Genomic DNA, 18,080 nt, shown 5'->3' with positions numbered 1-18,080 from the left:
TATTTCATTGTGATCTTGTTGAAAAATTTATTGTGTTTCAAAAGATAAATATTGGCTCGACTTGTGCAGCTTGGATGTTGATATTAGTTTTTCAGAGTTTTTTCCATTCAAGTGGCTTACCAATCCAACATAGCTAATGTTTCGAGTAGAGTAGTCTGCAAGTAATGTGGAAAGAAAGCACCTTCAGAGCAATTCCTGCATGTTCTGTCTTTATTCTGGAATATACAAAAAAAAAAAAAAGAGTTTCATTTTCTTTTGTTCATTCGTGTCCTTTGCATTCTTCCTTTCACTTCTTACGAGTATTTTTCATTTTATGTTTGTGACAGTTACGAGAACATGTGAAATGTCCAGTTTGTTTGTTTGTTGGGTTTTTCATTCATTAATTGTTCTATTAATGTTTCATTTTCTAGAATAAAATTCTGCATGCTCAACTTGAGGCTTTCCACATTCGATTGGTGGAGAAGGATCAAAAGTTGGCTGGAGTTTCCTCTGAAAGTAATACAACTGAAATGGTTGGGGATGCTGGTATTCAGAGTGTGGTTAGTTACCTCAGAAGAACGAAAGAAATTGTAATGTTCCTTTTCCTTTCATTATTTTATTGTCCAAGCACCCCATCCAGTTTGTATTTATTTTTTCATGTTTTGTTGCCTCAGCAATACTGCAATGTTTTACTCCAGCATGGATTTATTAGGAAGTAGATGATTATTTTGTGGTTTGGAATGTTTTGGGCCGTTATTCTAATAAATTTGTACTTCACTCTCGTGTATATAACTGAAATTGTGTTGGATGTTTATGGTGTTCCATAGATTGGAACTCTTTCGAGGTTTGGTCCCTTGTCAGATGTCATGTTTCTCTGTCAACTAGTCTCAGACCTTTTATAACTATTGTATAGAACTAATTTGTTTAGTTGGAGTCCCAAGATCCCTCCTCCTTTTGTGGCACTTGTTTTTTTATGCCTTTTTATTCTTTCAGTTTTATCTCAACAAAAGTCATTGTTTCTATTAAATGACTGGTATTCTATAGATTGGATAGAACTTTCTCAAGTTCTGTCTGTTTCTCCTCCACCTGAATCGCAAAATATTTGGTGTTTGTATTGACCTTGCAGTATAGTCACACGTGTTCCTGTGTTATCTCTTATTTTTCTGCTTTTTGATTGACAGCACTAGAATAGGCTAATATTATTGTTTATGTAAACAGGCTGAAGTAGAGATCTCCTTGCTAAAGAAGGACAATTTGAGATTGCAGTCACAAGTAGGTTCCTACATTGGTTTTTGCACTGCAAAATACAAACATTGTATTATTGTTTGTGTAAAATTTCCGTGTTCTTTATACTGTATTTTGTTGTATGTACATGCAGTTGCTAAGATGCATTCCTTACTACTAAACTATAAAATATGCAGGGTTGCGTTGAATTTTCCTATAGAAGCAAATAGTGACTTAGCCTACATGAATACTGTTGCAGCACTTATGTTCAAATCCATATAATGTCATTTTCTCCTCAATTATTACTGATATAATTAAATTTTACATAATTTGTTAGCTTTAGCTTTCATGTCAATCAGGTTGATTTAACAATTAATCCTTTATAAATAGGGTCCTTCAATTTTCATTCACTAATTAGATTTGAACTTTGATTCTGGGAGAAATTCTCTTTTAGTCACTTAAACTACGTGAATATATCAAACAAATAATCTGAGATGGGTTCAAAATGAAAGAAAATACATACCATAGCGGTGGAGAAATAGTTGGCGACTTGCGTTCTCTTATGTGGGTGGGAAGGGGCCCCTGGGTAGCTGCTATAGTTGTTTGGCTTGGACACTGGTCAGTATATCTTTTCTATGCAAAGTGTTTCATATGGCTTCTCTTTATCGTATCTTACTCATAAATAACACATTGCTCTTGACCATAATGTTTTCTCTGAACATTAGCTTTTCTATTGGTATTGTAATTGGGAAATTGCCTTCTTTTGATTTGACTAGACCTTTTGTTATATTCTTTTTCTTTTTGTTTTTTTTCCCTAAAAAGAAACAAGTCTCTAACGAGACTAATGGGCAAAGTACAATAATAAGATACAAAATAGCAATCTTAAGGGATCAGCAAGCACACACAGCCATCCCAACTAGGTTGACATCCTTGTAATGCCCTCATCGTATCCCAATATTGAAGTACAACCCGAGAAAAATTACAACTAATCAAGGAAGAAAATCATATACCAATAATGAAGTACAACCTGAGAAAAATTACAGCTAATCAAGGAAGAAAATTACACGGACATTTTCTTTGGCCTTTTGTTGTATTCAACGTGCTGTTTAGTTAAATACTCCTGTGCTGTTAGGTCGCTGCTGGTTTGTTGGTTGCTTAGTTGCTGGTGATTTGTTGGGTAATTCATCTTGTTTACTAGTTAGGATTGTTGGTAAGTTGTGCTTATGGCTATCACCTACCTTTTTATATTTGTTATAGTGCTTATATTAGGGTTATCTCACTTGTATATGCATCGTTTCCGTGAACAGAATAATATACTTAAATTCTCTCAAACCTAAAAATTTTACAATATTCAACTATACTGGTTTTGAGACCTCTCATCTCTTTTTGCTTCATCACGCAGTTAGAAAGTGCTCTTAAAGCTGTGGAGACTGCACAAACTTCACTTAATGCAGAGCGTCAAACCTCAAAAGCATTATTGTTAACCGAGGAGGAAATTAAGTCTTTACAACTTCAGGTTAAACTTAATATCATTCTTGGCACATTCAGAAGAACTTTTGATGTTTTAGTGAATCAAACAAGCAAGGGAGGAAATAACTGTATTTCCCGCTGTATCTTCCCTCAGTTGTAAGATATCAAGTTAACTTTTTTGCAGGTTAGGGAGATAAACTTGCTTCGTGAAAGCAATATTCAGTTGCGAGAAGAGAATAAGCACAATTTTGAGGAATGCCAGGTAACTTTAGGATACAATATCATGCATGATTTTAGGCCAACCATTCGTGTGGGTATTCGTAATTTCTGCTCCTCCAGGGAGCTTTTACTAATTTAAATAAATGCTTGACCATAGAAATTACGTGAAGAATCTAGAAAGTCTAAAAGTGAAATAGAGCAGTTTGAGGGCATGCTGAAGATGAGACAAATGGAGGTGGAATCCTGTAAAATGGAAATTGAATCGCTGAATGTGGAGAAGACTCACCTTGAAAGCAGAGTCTCTGAGGTAATACATCTGAAGATTGATTTTCTAATTTTATTGAAACTCCTACGTTTCTCTGCTCTGGATCCAGTTTACGTACACAATATTCTTTTATTCCTTAGATGGATGTTCATGTTCCTTTCTGCTTTTTGTTTGTGTTTGTAGTTGCTTGAAAGATCTAAAAATATAGATTATGAAGATTACAATCGTGTGAAGGATGATGTTCAAAGAATGCTGGTAACCACTTGTTCTTCCTTGTTATCATGAGTATCTATTAATACATGTTGCTTTTGTGTTTTCTTTAGTCATAGACTCGTAGTAATTGGTTTCAGAAGTATGATGAGTTTGGTTTGCCATTTAAGGCCATGCCCGCATATGATGCTGGCCAAGAAGCTTCTTTACAACTACACTGTACAACAAGTATTGAAAATAAATCTTCCTATGATGAATTAATATTTAGTGCAGATACAGCCTTAAAAACTTTCGTGATAGGAGAAAGGCTGCTGAGATCAGCTGCAATTTACTTAACCTGAAAATTTCCGACTTATTAGGACTTAATTTGATAACTATTTAGTTTTTTATTTTTTATTTTTTTAAATTAAGCTTATGAGCACCATTTCCATTTATAAGTGTCTATGTTTTATTATCAATCTTTTACCAATTTCCAAAAACGAAGCCAAATTTTGAAAGCTAAAAATACTAGTTACCTAATTTTCCGCTTTTTTAAAATTTAACTAGGAGTTCAGATGTGTCTCCTTAGTAGATGTGAAAACCGTAATTAAACATTTGGGAGAAAACAAACATATATCTAAGAAATAGATAACTGGAAACAAATTTTTTGTCAAATGAAGTTCTAGACCTCATAAGAGATCACTAGATATCAATATCCTCCTACCACCTGAGCACTCCTTGGGATATACATGTTTTACTACAATTAATACTGAGATTGATAATGTAGTGGGTTTGGTCTACTTGGTTTTGACTAATATCCACACTGGATCAACAAAATCTTATTTGATACAGGGAGCTTTGTGAGAGTTCTAGTTAGAGATATGATAGGGTTATTAGTAGAATATTAGCATCATTTTTAGAAGGGTCATATTAGTAAGTAGCTAGTAAGTTTGTTAGAAATTTGGTTCTAAATAGAGGGAGTGGAGTTGAGAGCAAGGTGTGAAGAATTTCAGTAGTAATTTCAATGGAAAATTTGTGAGTGAGTAGTTCTCTTGAAAGGTTATGTTATCTATATATTATTCTTCATCGATATGACAATATAAATTTATCTTTTAGAGTTCTTGGCTGTTCTTTGTGTTCTTGAGTGTTCTTTTAGGAGGTTTCAATCATATTCTTTCAACTTCAATTTACTAGATGGAGCTGAATGAGAAAGATGCAGAAATTGCAAAAGTCAAAATGTTAATCTCTGAAAGACAGGAATCAATATCTCAGTTGGAGCAGGACCTTTCTAATTGCAGATCTGAAGTGAAGGCAAGGGAGAAAAAGTTGAATGATATTCAACAGATGGAGGTACACGTCTGAGGTTTAAAGTTACATATATTTTGGTATAGAATCAAACAACAAAGGTTTTATTTTCATATGCATAATTTGTGTTCATAGGCCAATCTGAGGGCTGATATGGAGAAACAGAAGAAGTACATTTCTCAGTTTAAGGTATCTCTTTTAACAGTAGCTGTTTGGCATGCTTACTCCATCATTCTCATCCTATTACAAAAATACTGAACTCTACATTATTTGACATTAAGAAACATACCCAGGGGGCTTGATCGTTGTACCCAAAACCCCAATGAGAGTTAATTTTGTTCTTGGAATTACATGCACGTGTTGTAATGACTCCAGGAAGTCTTAGAAATTCAGGTTGTTGCAATCTCAGCTCAATTTGTGGTTTGCAATTCCAGGGCATATAACTATATTAATCCTCATAGAGGTTATTTCAAACATGCACAATCAAGTGACATGTAGTTTGAGAAGTATTTATTAGGTAACTATATCATTGTTATTGTATGAGTTTAAATATTAAATTGTATAGTCACTGTGAGAATAACTTAGTAGTCAAGACATTTTTGCCTCTCTTTGAAGGTCATACTTTCTAATCTCCATCTTCACTTGTGATATCATTCTCCATTAAAATGCTTCAAATCATGTGTCAATTTACTCGGTGTGCACCTTGTACACGCATCCCTTTAGAGAGAGAGAGAGGAGAGACTACTGGGTATTGGTAGTTTCTTCATCGTTCTACCCAAAACCCCAATGAGCAATAGAGAGAGAGACTACTGACTATTGGATGGCGAACAACAATGACTGGAGGAGATCTTGAGGTGAGATAGATAGGAGACTTTTCTTAAGTCAAACCTTTCTCTAATTTTCTGCCTTTTTAAACCAATTTCTTCCAGGCTTCTACCTAGTGAAAACCAATAAACCCAAAAAGATTTAAATTATCTTTATTTGATCCAATAATGGCTATGAAATCCGAAATTGAAAGGAAAAAATCCATAATGGAAGAAATTCCGTTATATTTGCCCGAAACCTAGAACGTTACAGGAATATAACGTTATCTCATTGTCAAGTATACATAACTTTATTTTGGATTTTACTTCTTTATGTGCTATGTGTCACAATAGCACTTTTGTAAAATTTGCAGAGTGATTGTGTAGCACTTGTTCTCGCCATCGAACAAATGAGTCAATTCAAATTTGCATGGTTGATAGCACAATGGGCGTCTTTTGCGAACTCCACCCTCATTCTGGAGAAAATGGTTTTAGAAAACTAGTTTAGAGAAAAAGCTTTTCCCAAACATTTGAAAGCTTGTTTGAGGAAATGGTTGGCTTTGACTATTAAGTAATAAGTGACAATGACTTAAATAGCATACAATTTCGGGTATGAAGGATTGATATGTGACGACTACTCTCATCTCTTTATAGTATATTGTTGATTATTTCATTTTTTGTATTATACTTTATTTTATGGGTTGTATTATATTTGCCAAAATTATTTTTTCCTTATTTATAGTGGGTTGTTCTTCTATTTAAGGAAACCCTCTCTTTGTGAAATACACAAAAAATTACATTTTTTCGCATGGTATCGAGACGGTTCTTGAAACCTAACTTTTATAGAACTTAAAAAATCCTAAAACTCTTATAGCTCGTCACCACCCACGTGATCAACTGCCTCAAGACTTCTAGCCGGCGGCCATTCTACTCCAAGCTGTCACCTCGCGGACCACCACTCGCCAGATGCCACCAGCAGCCTTGTTTTTTTGTTTGTTTTTTCTTTGTGTTCGTTGTTGTTTGTCGCAGTCCTCGCTTGTCGTCCCTGTCTAAGTTGTCTGTTACCGATTTTGCCGTCGGTGACAAGTTTGGTTGCTATTTTTAGATTTGTTCTCACCGTTCCTTTACCTTCGATGCTTCCAACATGTCAGATACTAAGTTACCTATGGCTAAAGTCAACAATCATATCCATTCCAATAGCCTCACTATTCAAATCACTATGATTTGACTTAATGGAGACAATTTTCTTCGTTCTTCACAAAGTGTTTAGACTGTATATTCGTGGACATGGGAATATTGGTTACATTACCAAAGAGAATTGCCCCAAAACCAGACGACCTTTTGTTTGCTGCGTGGGATGTTGAAAATTTCATGGCTATGATTTTGCTTATAAACTCATGGTTGAAGACATCATGTGCTACTCTACAGCAAAGGAATTGTGGAACTGTGTGACATAAATGGACTCTGATTTAGGCACTCAATCACAATTGTTTGGTTAAATCTCAAATTAGGAGATATACACCTAGGAGCTAACTCGGTGACACATACTCCTTAAAGAAGATTTGGCAAGACATGGATCTCTTTGATTCATTAGAGTGGAAGTCTACAGATGGTCAAAAGCATTACAAGAAAACTGTGGATCTCTTGTTAGGTTGGGATCCTAAGAGGCTTTACGTCTTTCTAACAGACTTATTATTTCAATGAAAAGACTTCTTTCCATTGAATAATAAAAATAAAAATAAAAAAGAAGGAACAACAATTTAGTATACGACTTCTGGTGGGAAGATTGACAACTAGTCCTACCCCTTGTAGTATGTTAAATTGATTCTACAAGTCAAAGGATTAAGTCAAAAGATTAAAGCATGATAAAAGAGGGTTACGTGACCAGGCAGCCAAGAGCAACATACTTTGGAAAAGAATGACCGGGACACTATGCACGGCTTGGCTGCCAAGGCGTGCAGCCATGGGCCACATGCCTTAGACAAGAGTTACCAGGACACCATGCACACCCATATCAAACTTTAATTTAGGTTAACTTCTTACATGCTCTAAAATTTATAACATAAACTATATGCCATTGCATGTGAGAATTATACATGAATGTACCATATATCACAAATCAGAGCTTACCTTAAGAATCGTTATCATCAAATTTAAATAGACTCAATTAAATAATTCATTGAGCAGTTATCCATATGAATTAATTCATAATTCACTTGGAATGTAGACAACTAGAGGCAAGGGATGGATAGATAGTTCAATTCAATTCTGACTTTGAAGCTGGAGCTTACCAGAATTGAGCAAGGGAAGAAAGTTCTAAACTCTCTGTGAGAAAGCGGAGTGGTATATCTTGACTTCAGTCAGTAAAATAACATGAGTTTCAAATGGGATGCCTGCCTAGGTAGAGAATATGGACAATTACGGTATCCTCTAGGCTAGTTGGCTTACTAGAGGGGTCAAATATAAGTTCCTCCTGTAATCATGTGGATTTATGTCTTCCCTCTGTTGCATTTCTATCCTATAAGTTTAGGTATTCAGTTTTGAACTATGATAAATTAGGAAACTCGATTTCATTTATCTATCCGATTATTCTCTTTTCCAAAAAGAAATACACTGAAGCCTTTAGCCTTTTGTTTTAACTTATATCATTAAATTATGCAAAATGGCTGCATTTCAATAAGGGTTCAATCAAGCAATCTATTTCATTAGTCTGTTCGTTTTATTTCTTAATTTTCAGAGAAAACTTGAAATTGTCTCCAAGGAGAAGGATGAATTGGGCAAAGAGAATCAAGCTCTCTTGAGGCAGTTGGAAGACATTAAACAAGGTTGCCTAGGATTCTTCATTGTTATGAATTAATGGAGTTTTTTGTTCTTTCTAAATGTTTCAATGGTGTTTGAACTTCAACTGATAGAATATGGTTTTGCTTTTAAGTGAATACTGTCGGGAAAAGGTCCACTGGAGATTCAACTGGTGAGCAGGCCATGGAAGAAAAGGACACTAAAATTCAGGTTGATTCAACGTCACTTATTGCATGTATTCAATAGTTCCTCTTAGTTTTTCATTTATTTCTTAAATTTTTGCACAGATTCTTGAGAAACATCTGGAGAGACTTAGAGAAGAACTAAAAAGAGAGAAAGACGATAGTCGTATAGAGAAAAGCAGGCGTTTGAAAATTGAGAAGGCCATAAAGGATTCTTATACTAAAGTCGAGCAGGTTTCTTCTCTATTACACTCTTGTATAACTCTCTTGTATGTTGAGTTTTTATTCTTAATAAAGATGTTTTTTTTCCGTTTCAACCAAAAAAAAAAAAGTCAAGCAGGTTTCATAGTCTCCATTTTAGCATTTGTTCCATCTATTTGATTTGTTAAATTAACTCAGTTTAAATCCACTTTTTGTTCTGGAAAATGGCAATTTAGCTTCTTGAGACTCAATAGCAGGCAATCTTCAGATGAACATCATGCTGGATTGCATATATTATTGGCATGGTTTGTGAATATTATGGTGGATCATTAGTGAATCTTTTTTATTTTGTGTCGTGAATCAGTTCTATTTGATCATCGAGGTAAGATAGTGTCCCCTTGGGGTCAGAGGTGTGCTAAAGTCCTGTATTTTCTGTGTGATAATTAACTTCTTGCCTACTTCAGTTAGAAATGGAAAGTTTGAACCTTGGGAGTGGCTTGATTTTGTAAATTTACCTAGGTGTAGGGTTTTGAGTTTTTTCTTTTTTCTTCTTTTTTTTTTACAAAAAAGAACTTTTTTCACTCAAAATAAAAAGACTAGTAATCACATTTTTTAACTTTGTTATGGAATTTAACTACTTATCGATATGTTACAACGCTGGTATCTTTGTATGTAAAACAAGAGCCTTGTTATCCTGCTTCCTTTTATAAAATTCACTGAATCGGAAAGATGTTACAAATATGCATATGCCAACAGGCTTCTTGGAAGTTGAACTTAATTTTGCTTTGTCAGTTTTCCTGCTTCCCATGCATCCTAATAGCTTTTGTCTTTACCTTCTTTTAAATAGGAAAAATCAAAGATTTTAAATGACTTGGAGAAGCATAAGGGAAACTTGAAGCAGGTTTCTGAAGAACTTAGACAATCTAAAAGCAATCTTTCGGAGGTATGCCTTGCCTATTCTAAATTTTGGTATGTCGTGCTTTGATTCCTTCCTACGGTATTTAAACACATATTAAGCTCTTGGGATTCTGATATTGATTTGTTGATATGTATTCAGAATTAATTAAGATGATAACAGATAGATTGGTAACTATCTCTCAAAGCGCACAATGAGATTCTTCTCTGCTATTTTTTGAAATAAATTATTAAAAGAAAAACACACGAGAAAGAAAAAACGAAAGAGTAAAATCTTGCTTAGCCCTCTTGGATGTAGGATAGATAAGTTATTCATTTTTCTCTCTTTTATAGTAATAATTGTTTAAATCTCTGTTGATGTTAGCATTTACGCGTTTGATCATTGGGTTATATTGGTTATAGCAGGATGCTTTACCTCATCCTCTTTCAGTGATTGGTTTGGACGAGAATGCTTCTACCTACGTTTTAGCTGCTGAAAATTTTGAGAAGACTGTGCAGTCAGTTTTGACTGATCTTGGAGTTCAAAATGTTCCTTCTGAGGTTTCTCTGGCCACAGATGCTTTGGTGCAAACTAGCACAGGTGCTTTGGTGTAACTAATTTTTTTATGTTGTAACAGTTACGACAACTGGTGTAGCTTTCTTGTCTCCCCCTTCCCCCCTTTATATAATGTGAATGGTTTATACTTTGCAGGTCTTGATGTTCCTCTCCAAACGCCTGATCCTGCACCTTTGGCTCCTGTAACAACTAACTTTCCTGCCAAAGCATTGGAAGAACGGGAAAAGAAAGCTCATTTATCCAAGGCAAAAGTAGAAACACGTAAAGCAGGGCGGAAGTTGGTTCGACCTCGTCTTGGAAAACCAGAAGGAGGGCCTCAGGGTGATATGGACATGTTAGCATCAGAACTACCAAGCAACGAAATCAGGCGTGTAACTTCTGGAAAATCAGAAACGGAAGGTGAATCAACTACATCAACCCATCAGCTGGCCCGCAAACGTGTAGCTTCATCAACTTCTGAATTGCATGAACATTCAATTATTCCTGGGGAGATCAGTTCTGAACTGGCTGCTCCTGTCATGAAGAGGGCTAAAGGGTGCGATACCTTGGCTGATGAAGTTGGTCCATCCTCTTCGTCTTTGGAAAGTCTCAAAAATCAGCCACCCTTGGAAGAAGTTTCTGATATTTGTGAGTTTCCTCACGGCTCAAATGAGGAAGCAGTTGATGTTGAAAAAGAGATTGAAATAGTAGGGGAGAAGACTGATAGGCCAAAAGAGCTATCAGAAGGATCTACGAACCATGATGAGATACATACTGACAGAAAAGAAATGCTGGATGAAAATCTGGATAGGCAGATTGGAGCGGAGGTGTCAGATGATGGGTTAAAAGATCAAGCTGAACCAGACAATTGGCATCTAACATCGGAGATTGGAAGTGAGAGAGAGGAAGGTGAGCTAGCACCTGAAGTTACGGAACTTGAGGGTGGTAATATTATTGAAAGCGTTGAAATAGGGGAGGAACATAATGAACCAATTGCAACACCCGATGCTTCCCCGTCTAGAGTTGATGATGATACTCTGGCTGTGACAGCCATGGAGATCGGCGAGATCAATTCTCCTGAAATTCAAAATGAAGAAAAAAATGATGAGAGTGATATGGTTGATGAAACTTCCGAAATTCTAGATAAGTCAACTGATTGTAACCAAGTTGATTTGGAGAGTGATCAGGCTGTTGAAACAACCTCCGTAGCCACTGAGAATACTCCTAGTACGCCCCCAGACATAAATGACTCTAAACAAGGTAGTCCTACCATTGCTAAAAGGTCATCCCCTGTCAGTAGTAGCACGTCTACTACAATAAATTTGCAAGAGCGAGCCAAGGAAAGAGCCATGCTGAGACAGGCTGGAGTTGTTTCTTCATTGGATAGACGACCTGTGAGAACATTACGTGGTCGGGGTGGTCGAATAGAGCGTGGTGGCCGTGGTCAACGATCTGGGCGGGGGCCACCCGGTGAATCAAATAGAGGCTAAGACTGCAATCCTGAATGATTGTATATGGAGGATCTAAGGTTCCAGTCTGATTTTTTTTTTTTCCTTTTTTTGTCCCTAAAGCCATTTTTTCTTTTACCAATGCCATTGACCATACAAAGTCGAAGTTCATGCACTAGAGGTCTTCTACGTTGGAGTTAGAACTTAAATCGGTATAGCAGTTTTTGTTACCAAGTAGTTGTAGTACACTTTGACCTTTTCACATTTTCTTCTTTGGAGCGTCCATCTATATGTTTTTCAATTTCCGATAAATGTGTTGTACAAGGCAGTCCAGTGTCAGTAGCCATTGTGTATTGGCCGTTTCTTTTTTATCACTGTAACTGTTATAATTATATCATAAATTAAATACGATTATACCATCCGATTTGTTTTTTTCAAATATAGTAAATAAATCAAAATACTTATAAAATATAGCAAAATATAATTTATCTACGTTGGATTGTAATAGACCAAGGTAGATTATTAATTGTTTTTATATCATGTAGATACAAACAGTTTGTGATTGGTCATGATAAACTATTATCTGTATCTATCATAATATAAAAAGATACAAGTAATAGTACTTCATGGTTTATCATATAGTTCGTAATAATATCGGTAAGTTTATAAACTCTCAAAAGTTGTCATTTAAAATAATTTCGCTTAAAAATACTCTTCCTATAAAAAAATTTATTCAAGATGTTATTTGTTGTACTTTGAATTCTATATTCATTACCTTGCTTTTGGACTTGTGCTTGTTGGGCATGATTAGAAATTTATAAAAAATGGCTAAATTTAACAAAATATTTACAAAATACAATAAAATTTTAGATTTTTTCCGTCATAAATATTAATATACATTTATATGTTTGATCAATCATATTGATAGATTATGATAGATATCTATCGGTATCTATTAATAGTAGGATTTAAAATTTTGATATATTATAAATATTTTGATTTATTTTATTATATTTAAAAGTGTCTTAATGATCATTTTATATTTTAAATTGACGTAATAATACTTCAATTTTCAGATTTTATATTTATTTTCAAATATATTCTTTAAAAAATTTTAATTGATTAAATTTTATTAGTTTAATCTATTAATTTGAGCATGTTGCATACTTGAATTAAATTTTTATGATTATATGGATGGAATGAAGTCCAATTGCTTAGGACTAATATCCTTGAATGATGTGACAAATCTATTTTTACTAGAGACTTTGTTACAGAAATATATCATTCAAAAAATGCACTTTTTATTTAAAATTCTTTTGATAAAATTATGTTTAGTTCAACTAACATTTGTATGTATGTGTGGACAATAGGCCTGTGTTTAAAACTTCAAGTATGTTTTGAAAATATCTCAAAATTGTTTAGATTAATCGTTAAATATTTCAACTTTTAATCTTCCAAAGTATTTACACCTATTTTCTATATCAACTTCTTGTGTTATCTAAGTCTTGTGCTAAAAAAATGTTTGCAATTATGCACATAGTATATAAACAATGGTAAAAGTACAAATTAAATAAATATATACCAAAGTTGAATTAAGAAGACAAGACAGTTTAACTTGGCCTCAATAACTAGGTAACTCTGTGTGTGTGTGTGTATATATATATATATATATATGGTATAATGTATGTAAAATATGTACCTTAAACGTAAAATATGTACCTTAACGTTCTCGGAAGGAATATAAAACATATAGTGAAGTTTTTTTAGATAACAAAAATGTTGAAATTATTTACATAATATAGTAAATCTTCATATTCTATCAAGAAGTTTATCAACGTCTATCAAAGATGGATTTGAAATTTTAAATATTATATAAATTTGAAATTTTACTATATTTTATAAATATTTTAATTGATTTTGTTATATTAAAAATAATTCAATTATTTCCGTTAAAATATCCAATAAATGTGTTCTATTCCACTAAATAATTTAATGGTTAGATAAACAACTTAGCCTAAGTTTAACTAATTAAAGAACCTTGATCCATAAAATACTTGGTGGGAGAAAAAGTATATTTGTTATATGTTTATTTTCATTTTCTTTGTAAAACTCACATCGTGATATCCATACAAGGCCTCATGACGGCCTAAGTGCATCCTCCCTTTGGAAGGTGTTTGTATGGGTCAATATTAAGGTGAATGGAGAAAATATTTATAGTAAGTGGGAGAAACATATGCGTCAATATACTCTACGATCTCCTTTATTAGTTTGCATAGTGAGACTTCACACTCGACTTCATGGTGCTTTAGATGCACCTTCTCTTCAGAAAGTATTTATATGAAAGAATCAATATAAGGAAACTCCATAAATGAATAAGGTTGTTTTAGCTTCTTTCATTAATATTATCCTTCCCTTCGGCAGAGCTTTGGGATCTAAAATGAAGAATTACAATTACAATAATTTATTAAGTACGCTAGTGTTTTGGACCAAAATAATGGTAATTCAATATTATAGGAATGCGAGTTGTTCTGAGGTATTATTTGGTTGAGAATGTCAAAACTCAATAAAGGAATAATCAACCACCTTTAATAGCGATGTATCATTGCAAATATTAATGAATTAGGTTTTCACGATTATCTTTGCTAAAAATTGGTTCTTTTAATAGTTATCCACTTTTCTAATTAATTTTAAAAATTTGTTTATTTCAGAAATAAAACATAACAAGTGTTGTTATTTACCTTCTTTCTATTGACAAACTTGCTAACATAAACTACACAACTTGGAAACATTATGCTAGTTATAAAAGATTTAAAATTTGTTCCGACTAAGAAATGTCCTTCAATCTTTGGACCAATTGCAACGCAATGCACATGAAAAATGAGGAAAGGCCAATGAAAAGGCTCGAGTGTATATCTTGGCAAGTTTGACTAAAGCTTTAACCAAGAAATATGAGAACATGATCATTGCATGTTAGATCATGGAAGCATAGTAGGAGATGTTTAGCCAATTGTCTACTCAACTCAAGCATGATGCTCACAAATTCACCTATAACGCTCGTATGAAGAAAGGATCATAATTAAGGAATAAATTCTAAACATGATGGTTCACTTCAACGTGACTAAGATGAAAAATGTTATTAACAAATCTAGTTAGGTCAACTTTGCTTTGGAAACTATTCCGAAACGTCTTCTATGATTTTGTAGCAATGTTGCTATGAACAAAATTGACTACAACCTCACCACCTTCTAAAATGAACTCCATACCTACAAGTCCTTGAATAAGTCAAAGGACAACAAGGAGAAAAATGTTACAACTTTTAAAAACAAATTTCTCAATGGTAGGATCTCTGAGGTAAAGTTTAGATCATTTTCCTCTACAACTAAGAAATGGAAGAGGAACAAGGGTGGTAAAGGGAATAAAGTTTTCCCTTTAGCTGTTGCTCAAAATGGTAAGAAAGAGAAGCCTGCAAAGGGAATATGTTTCCATCGCAACCAGGATGGGCATTGAAAAATGAGCTATCTAAGTACTTAGCTGAGAAGAAGAATGTAACATCCCAGTCCCAGGCTCAAGATTCAAACTAGGATTCAAAATTCAAATCTCCGACATTCTCCTGCATCCCCTGTGACCTGACAACATCATCCTTATTTCTCTTAAAGGCTTATTAAAGTGAAAGTCTCCACACAGATCAACATGAGTCCTTTGACCATGTTTTGTCCTCACTCACATGCATCCTAGGAAAATTCCCAAGAGGTCACCCAATATAGAATTGCTCCAGGCTAAGCACGCTTAACTTTGGAGTTCCTATGATCGAGCCACTGAAAAAAAAGGTGCACATTGTTGGTATGGGTAGTAACTTTTAATTTTTTTTTAAAGCAATCTTAACCTTACATTTAGATGTGATATCAGTTCATTTATGTCTCTCTCCTAAACTTGGGGCGTTTCAAAGAAAGCCAAAAAAAGAGAATCTAGAAGTAATAAAAAGGAAAATCATATCGAACGCAAGTACCATCTTATCAGGAAAAATGTACACCATGGTGACGTTGTAGTGACTCAGATATCTTCTGAGCCAAACATTGTTGATCCTTTTACAAAAGTCCTTACGGTTAAAGTGTTTAAAGGTCACCTACAGAGTTTAGGTCTATGATGTTTTTAAACTAGGACAAGTGGGAGACTTATTAGGCAGATGCCCTAATTTATTATATTCGTATGTTTATTGTACTCTTATGTATTATTCTCTCTCATGACTAAATTTAACGTTGTTTTATCCTACTAGAAGTTTTAGTACAAGTGAAAATTTGTTGGAATTTATGTCCTAAAACTCGTAGTTTGTGATCATATTCTATTCAATAAAGTCGTTATTGAGAAATTATTAGTGAAATTAAATACTATAATCTTAAATCCAATAAACTAAGTTTCCGATGCTATTTTGAGTAAACTTGAACTTTATGTAGAGACATAAACGTGAATCAAGTTCGAGTGTATAGCCTAAATAGTCTATAACATACAAATAAGGTTAATCTTAATCCGACCTAGGTAACTTAATCTTAATCTTAAACTAACTATGAACTCCTGTTCACAAGAGATTATCCTTAAATCCGCACAAGTGAGGACAACTCATCAACGCTAGCCCAATAAACCTTCAATTTTAGGGGTAAGAATGGGTGAATAGCTGGAAACATAGGGTGCAAAACGGAATTCAGTCCTAACCATTTTAGGGTTAGTAGATAGGTTGTTCCCTTAAAGACTGAATCCAAGTCTTGAGTAATGGGCCCTACCCTCTCATTGGTCTGAGAGGGATTCATTTATAGGTTGAACCTAAAACCAATTGTGCACTTGTGGATTAGTGGGAGGTAAGGAAGGAAGATACAGTCTTGAGAGTAAACCGGTATTTTGACCCACCCGAGACTATGAGCAACCTGTGAATGATTAACTTACTAATCATAGTTAGATCAGATGAAAACAAATATATCTATAGTGAAGGGAGTGCAACTATGGGACTTTGGTGGAATGACCCAAATTTCAAGAAAATTTATCTCATCCCACCCATTTTTTCTTGATTTCAAGCGTCATTAAAACCCAAATTTTTAGTAGTATTAGCTTGGTCTAAAAGGGTTTAGCTAGTTAATCTCTGATTGTTGGAGCCTATGATCTATAAATCCTTGCTAGCTCATAAGGAATAAGCTTAGAACAATATGTTGGAATAATTCGAATTGTTCGAATTAGGTAAAGAGAGAGAAACTGACGAATATATGTGATATAGTCATTGGTTATCCGTTTGAGATAGAGCTTTATGTTTAAATATAATTTAAATATAAAAAATATGAATGTAGATTCATATTTGGAAGCTCAGAATTGATGGAATTGGTCAAAGTTATAAAAAGTCATAATGTTAACTTTTGTTGACTTTTGACTTGGAAAAGTCAAAGTTTGACTTTAATTAAATTGTCAAATGACCATTTTTCCCTTTGACTAAAGTTAGTGAGAAAATCCAACATTTTGTTGGATAATACCGCTAACTCTTAGTGGACTAAATGGAGGCTGATGGTGATGACATCAAGCCCACTAAGAGTAAGAAAATTTGCTGAAAGTTTTTCCTAATTTCTCTTTTAAGAAAAAAAAATTCATCTCTCTCTCACACAGAAGAAATACCAAACCTTCGAATTCCATCTTGTTTTCCCTAAAATCTTTCTCTTAAATTCTTCACACATCGAGTTCCACAACCCGATTTTGAGTATGGAGGATAGTAGGTGACTACTAGTGGTGATCCGATCAAGATCGTGTAAAGGTTATCGAGTAATCACAACCACAAAGGTACTTTACCTAAACCCTAATTCTTTTAGTTTAGAATTGCATGTTAACTAGGAGCATATAAGGTAAGTTCTTGATTCTTTTTCTGCTACGCATGTTTAAATTCCATCAATACATCAACTTGTTTTAAATAGAATTCCCTGAATATATGCAAAATCACATTGTCTGTCGTAAAGCCACACATCACAAAGGCGATAGACCTACACAAAAAGGCGTATAACAAAACACAAAACCAACTCCATAAAATCCAAAAAACTTCAAACAACCCAAAACAACAAATCTTTTAGTTAGTTAGAATAAAAGATAAGACTAAACATTTATACAAACAAACAAATAAACAAATAAAAGAAAATGGGAGCAACCAACATAACAAACCCCCATTCGAGACCATTTTCTTTTATTTGTCCAAGCAAGCATCAGCAAACAACCACCAACCAACCAAACAGAAGATATAAACCAAAAAAGAAACAAAAATATATATTCTAGTAAAACAAATGCAACAGAAGAACAAAAGAAGTCCAAACAAATTATTCCACAGCCCACCAATCACAAAAGCAGACAAAACAACCCTACCCTTTTTGCCCACTACTTCCCCTTGCTTGCATAGAGAAATAAAATCAAGATGTTTGGCCCTAACTAGATGATCCCTCACCATTAGTTGGGAGCAGCTCAATGAGAGGCTGGAGCAAGGAATCAACAGTTGACCGTTTCTCTGTTAACACATGGATGACACCATCT

General features: G+C 34.1%; 1 protein-coding gene across 3 annotated transcripts in view; it reads left to right on the top strand.

The window, feature by feature from the left end:
* Window positions 1–11,953, top strand: part of LOC103489776 (nuclear-pore anchor-like) — a 66,388-nt gene extending 54,435 nt beyond the window's left edge. For 2 of the 3 annotated variants that reach the window (XM_051085592.1, XM_051085540.1), the window contains 14 exons: window positions 411–569; window positions 1,198–1,251; window positions 2,606–2,719; window positions 2,858–2,935; window positions 3,050–3,199; window positions 3,341–3,412; window positions 4,541–4,696; window positions 4,787–4,840; window positions 8,192–8,279; window positions 8,387–8,463; window positions 8,541–8,669; window positions 9,484–9,579; window positions 9,954–10,131; window positions 10,243–11,953. In XM_051085592.1, the coding sequence (XP_050941549.1) occupies window positions 411–569; window positions 1,198–1,251; window positions 2,606–2,719; window positions 2,858–2,935; window positions 3,050–3,199; window positions 3,341–3,412; window positions 4,541–4,696; window positions 4,787–4,840; window positions 8,192–8,279; window positions 8,387–8,463; window positions 8,541–8,669; window positions 9,484–9,579; window positions 9,954–10,131; window positions 10,243–11,576 (2,739 nt within the window). In that variant the 3' untranslated portion in view covers window positions 11,577–11,953. The remainder of the gene's footprint in view (window positions 1–410; window positions 570–1,197; window positions 1,252–2,605; window positions 2,720–2,857; window positions 2,936–3,049; window positions 3,200–3,340; window positions 3,413–4,540; window positions 4,697–4,786; window positions 4,841–8,191; window positions 8,280–8,386; window positions 8,464–8,540; window positions 8,670–9,483; window positions 9,580–9,953; window positions 10,132–10,242) is intronic. The other variant, XM_051085568.1, reaches the window with a different exon arrangement.
* Window positions 11,954–18,080: the final 6,127 nt, after the last annotated feature.

Source organism: Cucumis melo, chromosome 1, assembly GCF_025177605.1.
Source record: "Cucumis melo cultivar AY chromosome 1, USDA_Cmelo_AY_1.0, whole genome shotgun sequence".
Classification (NCBI taxonomy): domain Eukaryota; kingdom Viridiplantae; phylum Streptophyta; class Magnoliopsida; order Cucurbitales; family Cucurbitaceae; genus Cucumis; species Cucumis melo.
The sequence above is the reverse complement of the archived record's forward strand: the minus strand, read 5'-3'. Positions and strand labels throughout refer to the sequence as shown.